A 13,348-nucleotide genomic window follows, 5' to 3' on the forward strand; every position below is an offset into this window, starting at 1 on the left:
CGATCTCTCCTCGTGATTCTTTTCCGTTTCTTTCTTTTTCTTTTTTTAATTTATTGTTCATCGTCACATCTCCTGAGAAGCTGCTGCTGACTGCTATTACGTGTATTCTATAAACATACTAAATACTTTTATACTACTTAAATTATACTATTTGCATGCTACATTTGGTACATTTATCTTGGTTAGTGCTGCTAATTAGCAATTAGTTAGTTGGCAAATTAGTACTTTTAGAAGATGAATAAGTTTTAATAAACAATTATTAAAACTTATTCATCTTCTATCTTCTATCTTTTATCTTATCCATCGTTGCTTTCAACCTGTTAGCCTTTTCCGCGAGTATACTCGTCATGAAGAAACGTTTTGTTACCACGAGCCTGTCACTAATCAAATTCAAAAATAAAACAACCGTTTCGTTGCAGCTTAATTCCATATTATAGCACACACTCTGCGCTTGACGAGTATACTCGTCGCCGCTTACTTTTTGCATTGTATTCCGTTACTTCAAAATGATTGCATACTTCTGACATGTACAAACACTTGCAACGCTATCTCATCCATCGTTGCTTTCAACCAGTTAGCCGTTTCNCCGCGAGTATACTCGTCATGAAGAAACATTTTGTGTTACCACTAGTCTGTCACTAATCAAATTCAAAAATGAAACAACCGTTTCGTTGCAGCTTAATTCCATATTATAGCACACACTCTGCGCTTGACGAGTATACTCGTCGCCGCTTACTTTTTGCATTGTATTCCGTTACTTCAAAATGATTGCATACTTCTGACATATACAAACACTTGCAACGCTATCTCATCCATCGTTGCTTTCAACCAGTTAGCCTTTTCCGCGAGTATACTCGTCATGAAGAAACATTTTGTGTTACCACTAATATAATTCACTAATATAATTCAAAAATGAAACAACCGTTTCGTTGCAGCTTAATTCCATATTATAGCACACACTCTGCGCTTGACGAGTATACTCGTCACTTACTTTTTGCCACACGGTTCAGGCACATTGCCTTGCAAAGTTAGCAAAGTGGTCGCAACAGCTAACTGGTTAACAAACAGCGACAAGATTAATCATAAAAATAACATCTGTTGGCGAAGGTGAGGCAGATGTTCGACGAAAGACGGCAAACGACGGTGAAGGGCATCGACAGGAGCTACCCACTGGAGCCGCTGGAGAACAAATCGCGGAAACAGACGAACGGAAACGGCGTGCAGAAGAACGGAAATTTGGCGGTGAACCGACAGTCGGTGACTGTGAAACGAGTAGCCAGGGCTGACGTGAACAGCAATTTGAACGGCGGCAAACCGATCGTCTCGTATCACGAGGAAATCAGTCGAGAATCGTTCGGTCCGTGCGCGCGCCAGCACCAAGAGGATGACGAGTTTGGGAACGAGAACCACGTCGCGCAATATGCGAATGGAAACCACCGAGACGAGGTAACGCGCCATTTTCCAAACGTGGCAATTTTCCCCATTGAAATAGCATTTCTTAACATATTTGCTTCGTATGTGTACACACACACACACACACACATGATACATACATGCGAAGCAGCAAGTATCGACTTACGTCGTGCAAACGGTGAAAAATCTCGGCCACGAGGTGCAAGTTAAAGGATGCAATTTGGAAAAATACTTTCATAGTAATTCGCGGAACTTTCCTTGGCTTCTTGTAATAAACAGTAAACGCAAAGACGTAACCGAAAAGTTTCTAGGACTTGGAACGTAACTTAAAACATAAAGCACAAGGATAAATACAATTTGTTTAGCTTAGGATTAGATCTATTAATTGTAACGTGTGATTGAGACGAAATATACCGGAGCTACGCTATCATTTCCGCTCGACGTATTTAAATACACGTTCTTTTGCTATCTGGCAATTTTAGTTGCGTGCATAGCGCAGGGAGATATTCCGCTGGGCAATTTTTACCTCGATATTTCAATTGCATTCGAGCAGACACGTATGGAGGAAGTTTTGGACGAGGATATGATAGAAAGGAATCGTATGATGGCGAAACTTCATCTGATGGAGTACGACGAGACGTTGAAGCATCGTGTTAAAAACGACCTCGAGAGCGAGGAATTCCCCGAGGACTTTATGGTCGATGTTCCTGACAAGCTTCCAAAACAAAGTGTTACCAGGAAGTTATCTCAAGCGGAGGTCAGGTTGGAGCGTTTTAAAAACGCGAACGCGAGGCGTGGTAACAACGTTACGAGGAACCCAGCCATTGCCCCGAAGAAACGATCTGACCCAATATTTCCAGCAAAATCCACCTGCAGGTACGTAGAAATAAAGTCAGAAACAGAAAGTAGAAAATTCCAAGTCGTGAAAATAATACGTAGATGGAACCGAAACGAGAACGACGTTATTTTTATATTAAAATGATGGAAAAATAACTCGTATCGTATTTGCCGCCAGTGAAATCCATTCGCCCGCGAGTCTTCCATATTTATAAATCAATATTTACGAACACGTATCCGTAAATATTTATGAAATCCTTAATTTCATCCGGGCTGACACACACACGCACGCACATACGAGGGACAACGTACCGGCGGCTGACAATATTTTTCTAATTCCACCAAATGTTCTGTTTGTCCGAGAATAACATTTTTATCCGCCTGTTTATCTAGCCAAACCTCGCCGAGGCCGTTAGGAGCGCAATTTTATTTTATACCAGGCGGTAAAAGTAGATTGAAATTTAAGAGTGTTTCTTAAGGAAGGTGGTGCAGTGCTGCACTGCCAGGTAACTATCGTTAGCTGGATAATTGGCTGTTGCGAGTTTTAACGCGCATTCCGCGTTGACAATTAAGATACGCCGTTCTCGTTGTCGATTTCCAATTTCCAGCAGAGATCATCGCCGAAACCATCAAACTACTGGAAACAAAATTCGCTCCTTTTCTAACGACATTACAGTTGCACTGCGGGCGTTTACGAAACGTACACGTGTGCGCGCATAATACACATAGTATAGTTGCTGTGAAAAGAAAAGGAAACAAAGAAATTTCTCCTTACGTTTCTTCCATCTTATTCACAGAACTATAATTCTGCACAAACATCCGCGGTCTGGTTACAACAACTTTCAACTAACGATAATCCGAGCAAAGGATGATATTTCATGTAATCTCTGTTAGCACTTTACCGACCGCTACCGATTCAACAGCACACGCACGTCCGACCGGCATCTCAAGCGCAGAATCTCCCTGGCGCCGGCTCTGTTTCGCTTTACACTCTGCAATACCATTCTCTTTGTTCATCGCGAACCGTACGTTTTCCAAATGGGTATAAAACTGTGGCAGCTTACGAAGCAACGCAACTGACGCTACTGAGCAAGCAATCACAGTACTAAACAGCAAATTGCTGCTCAAATAACGAGAAAGATTGCCGGCGACGAAAAGCCGACTAATAGGCAATCGGTCGATAAGCGTTGGAGACAAAAAACCGATTAATCGGCTATCGGTCGGTAAGTGTCGGTAACAAAAAACCGATTAATCGGCTATCAGTCGGTAAAGTGTTAATAATTAAATGGCTAAAGATATCGTCGACTGGCCGGATATCAGCAGTTGCTGTTGCTCGATGTACCATCGAGAAGCTTAGCAAGTGTTCTGTTGTTTCGCGCAAAACAACACCGCACGTTGTATCGTTGCCATAGTCGGCTAAATCGTATGGTCACACGAGCAAAGATATCTTCGGCCAGTCTAAAGCATCTCGATGACACTGTTTCTAGCGTTTCCTGCGACAGTGTTAGGTCGTAAGTTGTCTTTACACTTTTGTAGCGTGTCATTGCTTCTTAAAATTCTCATTCTGTCTGTCACATTCACATCCTGTTGCTCTTGTTCCGTGCATACGCGCATCTTCGCCTACTTTTTTTCACTTCTTCTCTTCATTTTGTCTTTTTTGTTCCTCCGTCCCGTGCGTTGATCCGCTGCAACAAAGGGTTTGTCGGCTAAGTAAACAAATCAGACAGATGTTTTATTTTATTGCAAATGAATAAAATATTTCTGCTGTTTCAAAAAAAGAAAAAAAGAAAAAAATGATACATACGAGGGAAGAAAAAAGAACGTAGAGAATAGAAAGCATCTTAACGCGCAAGTAGCTGGCGTCTTACGACGATCGAATCGAACGTCGACAAATGCGAATTGTCCGGCCGCTAATTGGCAATCAGCGCTAACAATCCGTCGCTGCTTTCGCCCCGCCAAACCCCTCTACGCCGCCGATTAATTTCTCGTTGCATAATTGCGATCGCTGACTAGGCTCGACTCGTTTAAACCCACGCAACCGTAGTAGCCTAACAATACGTGCTGCCTGGAAGTGATCATCCTTGAAAGAACAACTAAATGGCGCGTTTCCGGCAAAGTTAAAGGCGCAGCGTCTCCGGTTTGTCACAAGAAGGAAGATGCGCCCGCTCTAATTTATATGTCCGCCTAACATTAAAGCTATCGGAGAAAGGATAAATCGGCCGAAGGACATTAAACGCTGCATCATCAACCATAACAGCCTACTCGCCAAGCATGAAGCCGTCGCAATATCGGAGACAACGTGGACGGAAAAAACGAAAGAGATAAGAGAACAAAGCGTCTCGTGAAACAATTAATCGCACTACTAGCAATATCGTCGACGATGATTATCAAATTTGTATTATTTTCCGTTGGATTTTCCTTGGTTGCTTCCTAGCTGAACAAGGAACAAAACGAAAGCATTGTATTAGATGTTAAATTAACGAAATGATTCTGCTAAGTTTAACTTTCACGGCGGTTGACCGACGCATTTTCCTTTACTCGGTGACCGGACCGTGTTTTCCGGATCCTAACGATGGTCCGTACTTGAACTCTCACCATGTATATTGCTGCAACATTTTCTATATCGAAGTTTTACACTGCGAACGGAGGGAAACATTGGCGACGTTCGAAGCTCCACGTGGCTTTTCTCGCGGCTTTACCGCGTAACCAACATCTTTTTAACAAAATAAAACCGATCAGTCGAGACGAATAGCCGAAGATCGAAGCCAGCTGCCCTAGCTTTCTTTTGTCGCGAAGGAGAATCTTAGAAAATATCGTGTCCGCCTGACTCATTTTCCTCTGCTATCTTCTTCATGTCGGCTAACCACAACCGCAAAGCAGGATTAACACCAGATAACGAACGAAACCCGCATTGTAGAGCAAGAAGATAGAGTTAGCAAGGCTAAGCGCTGCCAAATGAGGATTTCTCAGGCTTGTAAGTTGTAAGCAGAGTGGAATATTGTTATACTGATTGTGATTTCATAGCGGCAGCCGACTGACCAAGACAGCTTCAGACAGAAGATCGAACGACGGGAAAAATCCTGCAAGTAGCAAATCCAGAGGGAAGACAGTGGTCTCTGGAAATGTGAGGGAAACGATATCGTTGGATTCCGGGAGAAATGTGGGACGAAGAGACGAAAATCCACGGTTCTTCTGCGGAGAGTCCGAGAAGTCTGCCACTGCGCACGTCGTTGGTTCGAAAACCGTGAGGAAATTATCGCCTGATTTGTCTGAAGATAGAATACGAAGAAGCGAAAGGTCTGCGATATTTAATAAAGAGAAATCTGCTATTAAATACCCGATAGACTCGAAAGCTGCAAGAACATCGACATCCGAGTCGCTTAAAGATAAGACAGGAAAAAGGGAAAGTCGCGAATTATCTTCTAAAGTTGCTGGGAAATCAGCCGTAACTTCTGCGACTGGCGCAACAACTGCTAGGAAATTGTCTTCTGAAGCTTTAGGAGATGTCAAGGATCAAGGCGATCATGGTAAATTTATCGGCGAACAGTCTGAGAAATCAGCAACGACTTACGTAATTCCTCCAAAGTCTACAGAAAGACCGATTCGTGCAGTTTCCGAAGATACGAAGGACGTTAAGCGACGAAGTGAAAGTCCGAAATTCTTCTGCAAAGAGTCTGAAAAATCAGCAACGACTTACGCGATCGACTCAAAGACTGCAGAAAAGTATACTCGCGAGGGTACGAAAGATACGAGGGACTTGAAACGACGAAGTGAAAGTCCGAAAATTTTCTGCAAAGAGTCTGAAAGACCAGCAACGATTTACACGATTCGTCCAAAGTCTGCAGAAAAGTATACTCGCGAAGGTACGAAAGATACGAGGGACTTGAAACGACGAAGTGAAAGTCCGAAATTCGTCTCCAAAGAGTCTGAAAAATCAGCAACGACTTACACGATTCGTCCAAAGTCAACAGAAAGACCGATTCGTGCAGTTTCTGAAGATACGAAGGACGTTAAGCGACGAAGTGAAAGTCCGAAATTCTTCTGCAAAGAGTCTGAAAAATCAGCAACGACTTACGCGATCGACTCAAAGATTACAGAAAAGTATATTCGCGAAGCTACGAAAGATACGAGGGACTTGAAACGACGAAGTGAAAGTCCGAAATTCGTCTCCAAAGAGTCTGAAAAATCAGCAACGACTTACGCAATTCGTCCAAAGTCTGCAGGCAGATCGATTCGTGAAGTTTCCGAAGATACGAAGGACGTTAAGCGACGAAGTGAAAGCCCGAAATTCTTCTGCAAAGAGTCTGAGAAATCAGCAACGACTTACGCGATTGACGCAGAAACAAGTAAAAAGTTCTCTCTCGAAGGTTTAAAAAGCATCAAGAAACGAAGCGACAGTCCAAAACCTACAACTTACGCGATCGAACCAAAGTCTGCAGAAAGATTGATTCGTGAAGTTTCCGAAGATATAAAGCACGTTAAACGCCGAAGTGAAAGTCCGGAATTTTTCTGCAAAGAGTCTGAAAGGTCAGGTACCACTTACGCGACTGATTCAAAGCTCGCAAGAAAATTAGCCCGTGTTTCTTTGAAAGATATAAAAGACGTTAAGCAACGAAGTGAAAGCCCAAGATTCTTCTGCAAAGAGTCTGAAAGATCAGCAACGACTTACGCGATTGATGCAAAATCAGATAAAAGATTCTCTTTCGAAGATTTAAAAGACGTCAAGCAACGGAATGATAGTCCAAAATCCACAACTTACGCGACTGACTCAAAACGTGCGGAAAGATCGATTCGTGAACCTTCTGAAGACGTGAAAGACGTTAAACGGCGAAGTGAAAGCCCAAAATTCTTCTGCAAAGAGTCTGAAAGATCAGCAACGACTTACGCGATTGATCGAAAGACTGCTAATTCCTCGAAGACCAGAACACCACGTAGCGATAGTCCGAAATTCTTCTGCAAAGAATCGGAGAAATCAGCCACCACTTATGCGATAGACTCGACAGTTCTTCCAACGTCCCCTAATTATATGAAAGACAGTAAGAGCTCCATATTAAAAATCGAATCAAAGAACAAAAAGGATGTGACTAATAACACAATAAGAGAATCCACTAACGACGCCATGAAGAGACACGCTACATTTCCCAAACGCGATACAATCAGCAAATCTTCTTCTCCGGAAGGTCCAAAATATGACGTGATATCTTACGCGAAACCCGAGTACCCAACTCCACGCAAATCTACCGAAACCAAGTTACCTGACGTTTTCGAGCGTCTAACAAGAGAACGTAGTTCGAGTCCTCGGTCTTTCTGTCGCGAAGGCAGAAGCTCAGCTACGACGACGAGCATCCGCAACAGGGACACCAAGCCCGCCTCTGTATCTGCAAACTTGGTCGAGGAAATGATAAAGAAAGGCAGCGAGAGTCGAAGAGTCGGTTCTGGAAAGCGCGATGCTTCGATAATTCGTGCTGACGAATCGAAATCACCAGACTTCGCGAAAGCATCGTCCAGAAGCTGCAGCGTAAGTCCGCAGTACTTCGGCTCGGACTCTGACAGATCCGCCAGCATCCTGATGGTCACGCCGGAGACGATAGTGAAAGCAAAAACGTGCTGCAAGAAAAGAGAACAAAGTCCTACGTCGTACGTTGCCAAAGGCGAGAAGCTCGTCACGAACGTACCGAGAGAAGCGACAAGAGGATCGTCGCCAGGAAGCTACGACGAGACAGCGAAACGCTTCATCAGAAGCTCGGTATCGCGATTTTTCTCGGAGCAGTGTGAAGGAGCAGCGAGAAACGTGGAGCCGAGAAAGCTTCAGCTGACAGATGCCAGAACACCGAGTCAGATGAAGTCGCAGATCGATGATGAACGAGCTGAGAAGGACGAGAGAACGAGTTTCATCGCAGACGGCAGTCGCGCCTCGTCGCCCAGGTCTCGAGAAATCGTGGAAAGTAGAGAAGAAACGCCAGAATTCTTGCGTTACGAGACAGAAGAGTCCGCCATCGCTACGAGCCTTCAGCCTAAGATTTGCACAGACGTTGAGCAACCGGCCAAAGGTGCGCACTCGCTTAAACAAACAGTTGCACGTGAGATGACGGCAAGACCAAGGAATCTATCGACCAACGTCAAGGACAGATCCTCGAAGAGTCCTGTAAGCGTCAAGGACGACAATTTGACAGCCGAAAACGCGAATGCACTTAGCCGTAGGGGATCCGCCGGTGTTCTACGTTCAACGAAGCTGATTCGCGACGTGCTGCAGCGTCAGAGTGGCCAAGATCAGGTGGATTATGCTTCGCATGGAATATCGAGCGAATGGGAAGAGCAACGGAGGGCCGACAAGATGCAGACAGAGACGAGGGTGGACAGGAAAGTTGAGGAAAGAGCTGGGACGCCAACTGGCCGCCAACTTGCAGCCGCGGGATCGAAAAGTTGCAGGTCTGCGAAAGTGGACACGCAGGTCGGAAAAATCAGGACTCCTGAACGATACGTAAAACAGGAGCAGCTTCGAGGCACTTACTCGAGATCGAGCAAGGGAACAGCCTGCGAGAAGTCGAGCGTTGGAAAGTTGCTGACGTATTCCGTGCGCAAGCCAGTTAAACAGAGAGGATCGTTGCTGGAGTCGAACATTTTCCAGCAATCGCTGAAAGATCGAGATTCGGCGGACGAGAGGCCCGTTAGCTCGAAACGTACAACGCGAATTGCGTCTCTGCAGAAGCCTGCAGCTTGTGCTCGTAGCTTGCAGAGTCGAGCGAAGGGAAACGCGGCGAATGAAAAGAACAAGAGTGACATTTTGAAGGCTCGCGGCCAAACAGCGAATCCGATCTCAGCAAGCAGCGGAAAAACGAGCTCAGAGACGGTTGCTGATAAGTGGAACGTGGACAAATACGATGCTTCGAAGCGTATAACGCGAACGTCCAACGAATCCATCGCTCGTGGCTCGAAAGGAGCAACTGATGTGGCACATCGAAGCGGCGAAACCAAAATCCCAAGAGCTGGAACACGAACTGCCAGGAAGCAGAGTATCGCGGATGAGAGGAAGAAAGACGAGATGTCTAAACAAGCTGAAATTTTGAAGTCCATGCAGCTCGTTCGCAGTGCTACAAAAGGATCAGACTTTGCGCAGGAATCACGAAAAATGGTTGGCGAATCAGTTGACGACGGCACAGTCAGAGACGAACAGACTGAAATGAGGAAAAGTTGCTGCCTCTCGACGATCGATATTAGAAGGTCGGAGGCCGGCTTAGCTTCTATAAAGGAACTTTCCAAGAATTACGAGAGAACAGACTCGGTGGAGTCGGCTCTCAGACGTTTCGATTCGATCGGAACTGAGGCTGAATCGATCCGAGGCACGTTGGAACGAAGCGTGGAATCGATACCGAAGGAAATACGAAGGAAATCTGGCGAAAGCATTGGCCGCAAGGCTGACTCAAAGACTATTTCGCCGAAAGCACTTGATCCACCGAATGTAAATCTTTTCGCTAAGAGAACGTGCGCCAGCAAAGCTACGACCGTATCCAAGAGCGCAATGGGCGCCGCTAAAGGAAGACAGGCTGAGACGCAAGAAACGCGGAGGCAAAAAAAATTGGAGAAAGCCAGAGACTCGATAAAGATCAGCCGAATTGCCATAAGATCGAGATCGCTGTCGTGCAAGCGGAAGCTTTTCCAGCACGCTGATTCCAGCGAGACTGGAAGCGCCGCATCGAGGTGCAGCATCGATTCCTTGAAAACCCTGGAACGTCTCTCAACGACATCCAATAAGAAGAAAACGGGCGACTCGGTGAATACCGCGTCGAAACGCTTCGAATTCTCTGGCAACGACGAGATGTCGACGCAAACGATAGACAAAGCAGAAACGGATAAAACGTCAACAGGTGGGGGTCGTTGCTCATCGGCGAAGCAACTGAGATCGATCGAGGATATTCGTAGGTCGATCGAGGACGAAAGTTGGGATCGCGAAACGGGGCAACCGTCGGCGATGTCGGCGATCGTAGGCAGCGCGGCGAAAGCAGCGGGTCGATCGGAACCTCGTCGAATAAATGTCGATGATCGCGCTGGAAATAGAAAAGAGATATGTTCGCCGGGGCGATCGGTGAACGTTACCGCGAGCAACGACGCTTTAGGGGATACGGAGCGTTCGTCTGTAAAGTGTACGATGCGTTTCTCCAGGGTCGCGAAAAGTCCGAGCCCGGAGACGACCAAGGAAACGAGCATCCGTGCGAGAAGAAACGTCCCAGCGTCGCCGTCCAAAAGTCCGGACACGGTCGCTAGGGTAAGCAAGGATTGCATAAAAGGTTTTCCTCTTTCTTCATAGATTTTGACGTTTCGATGGAAGCACACGATTATGGTAACGCGTTTCTGCTTGCAAATTGTTAGGGCAAATGGTAAACTGATTTTTAGCATGTCATTAACCAGTTAGCTGTAGCCACCTGTTTGAGAACTTTGAAAACCGTGTACCTGAAACGCGTGGCGGAAAGTAAGTAAATGACGAGTATACTCGTCAAGTACAGTGTGTGTGTTATAATTTGGAATCAAATTGTAACGAAAGAACCGTCTTATTTCTGAATTTTATTACTCACAGGACTCGTCGTAACGCAAGGTACTGGCGTTTCCTCGTGACGAGTATACTCGTCAAGCACAGAGTGTGTGTTATAATTTGGAATCAAATTGTAACGAAAAAACCGTCTTATTTCTGAATTTTATTACTCACAGGACTCGTCGTAACGCAAAGTACTGGCGTTTCTTCGTGACGAGTATACTCGTCAAGCACAGAGTGTGTGTTATAATTTGGAATCAAATTGTAACGAAAGAACCGTCTTATTTCTGAATTTTATTACTCACAGGACTCGTCGTAACGCAAAGTACTGGCGTTTCTTCGTGACGAGTATACTCGTCAAGCACAGAGTGTGTGTTATAATTTGGAATCAAATTGTAACGAAAGAACCGTCTTATTTCTGAATTTTATTACTCACAGGACTCGTCGTAACGCAAAGTACTGGTGTTTCTTCGTGACGAGTATACTCGTCAGAGGCAGCTGACTGGTTAAAATGGTATTAATCGCTTTTGTTAAAACACGGCTTTCGTTGAAAGATACCAAGAAACGTGTCGATTATTTGGCGCGACAGCTTCAAACGAACGCGTATCTGTTACAGCGTGCGTCGAGCGAGTTGAAAGCTCAAGACACAAGATCGACGAAACGGCCAACGACTATGAAAGGCACAGAGCCAATTGGAAACAGGAAGACGTTGACGGCGACGAACACGACTACGAAAAAATCAGCGGACGTGGTCGATAGCGCTATTCTCGAGAATGGTCTGCATTTAGGAGACCAAACTGCCGAAACGAAATACGATAACGACTCGCCCACGAAGAAAAGCGACGCTCTGGTCGTCGACTTGGACGAGCAACCGCCGAAGGAAAACGACGCGCCACTTCCGCGGAAGCCGCTCTTACGAAAACAGTCCACCGAGGTGAGCACATACCCGTTAATCGATTATGTTAAATAAAAGTAACGCAAACTCCAACGCAAATTTTGTAGTGAAACGAAGGTTTTCATGTAACAATGTAGCAATTGAAGCGAGTTGTTCTAGTTAGTTGCAGTGCCATAAGTTTCGAATTTTAAAGCTGCTGTTCTCCTCGCTCCTTTCTCACGTTCATGTTCCTTGGGATACTGTGCTGCGAATAATCATAGACTCGAGCAGATTCGCTGCTTTCTTTCTTCGATACTTTCAAGAAACCTCAGCTCCTGCCTGGATATAAGCGAAAATGTTTTTGTAAAAAATAAATTGAACGCTATGCTTACGTAACTGAGAGAGGAGACGAGAAGACTATTTTTCAGCGAAACAGTGCTCTTATTCGTACAGCCGCCGGTACAGAAAAATGTTTTCAAGATTTTGAAGTGGAATTATTACCATGGCCAGCATCGAGTCCTCGTCCGAAATCCCAATCGACAGCCTATGGGGAATTCCAGCGAGGAAAGTTTATGAGCGAGAGGAGCCTCCTGTAGAAAATATCGTTGGATTTAAAAAAGAAGAATAAGATCTGCTTTGAATAAGTTGGCAGACAGTGTAGAATAACAGATTAATAGGAGTAATCAAAGATAAAGAAACATGTGTTAAAAATATTGAATGAAAATGTAACAAAATTGACAAATTTTTGTTTGTTTAATCTTCAGCTTTGTTTTACGTTATATTAAAGGATTCTGTCAATTTTTCTTCGAATATTATAAAATATTCTAAAAAATGAAATGCAGTTCATAATTATTCACGGCACTGTATCTTCTTTCCAAATTTTTCAATACTTTGTTCATGAAAGGTACAAAATACACAAAGCTAGGAAAAATTTGGATACGTTTAATGTTAAAACAAAATATTTCATAACTGTGTATCTCTTCATTGTTTTTTTTTTTTTGTAATATTAATATTTATTTTCTATAAAAAGTTGAGAAAGTACATACTCTTTATATCTGATGTGCCAGGAATATAAGAAATCTCAAGGACAAAGAAGTAATTATACTTGCACTGATAGTTTCACTATAGGAAAAAGTGTTCTCACCTTTGTTACTAAATGCAGACAAAATTTATATTATAAGAGCATATGATAAAATGCAGCAGTTTAGATAAAATTTAATAAAAGTATCCTAATTGTAATTCTCGCATAGTTAGACATATAATACAAGAAAGGAACTTCACACGCTTATTCTATTAATTTATAAACATAATTGGTCCGCGAATGATGTGCTCTTGGTCGCAAAGATAATTTCAATCGAATATCGTATGCAATTTTTCTGCCACAGCTTGAAGTTTGGTATGTGAGAAGTAAGTGGAAAGCTTTAGAGAGTAAAATGTCTGGTGCTCTTTGACGTTATTTAACCCGGGAAATCCAGCAATTTCGCTGCACATGGATTCCTCTTCTTCCAATTTCTGATTAATAGAAATATTCGCAACAGGGAAATTTCCTAGTCGCCTTGCTACATTTTAACAACAAAATTAAACAGTAGTATCAACAGGTATTTCGTACGTTTCATTTCATTGAATAATTTTCTTAATATTAGGAATCGAATAGTTACCGAATTGCTTTTACTTTCTCCTCATTTTATCTTCTCTCA

The 13,348-nt window shown here is 43.9% G+C and overlaps 1 protein-coding gene across 12 annotated transcripts in view; it reads left to right on the top strand.

The window, feature by feature from the left end:
* Positions 1–13,348, top strand: part of LOC122576962 — an 85,318-nt gene that overhangs the window by 68,600 nt on the left and 3,370 nt on the right. For 10 of the 12 annotated variants that reach the window (XM_043747908.1, XM_043747913.1, XM_043747909.1 and 7 more), the window contains 4 exons: positions 1,108–1,446; positions 1,967–2,289; positions 5,275–10,513; positions 11,394–11,711. In XM_043747908.1, the coding sequence (XP_043603843.1) occupies positions 1,108–1,446; positions 1,967–2,289; positions 5,275–10,513; positions 11,394–11,711 (6,219 nt within the window). Of the gene's footprint in view, positions 1–1,107; positions 1,447–1,895; positions 2,290–5,274; positions 10,514–11,393; positions 11,712–11,932; positions 12,171–13,348 lie in introns of those variants that run through there. The other 2 variants (XM_043747917.1, XM_043747918.1) reach the window with 2 other exon arrangements.

Source organism: Bombus pyrosoma, linkage group LG17, assembly GCF_014825855.1.
Source record: "Bombus pyrosoma isolate SC7728 linkage group LG17, ASM1482585v1, whole genome shotgun sequence".
Lineage (NCBI taxonomy): Eukaryota > Metazoa > Arthropoda > Insecta > Hymenoptera > Apidae > Bombus > Bombus pyrosoma.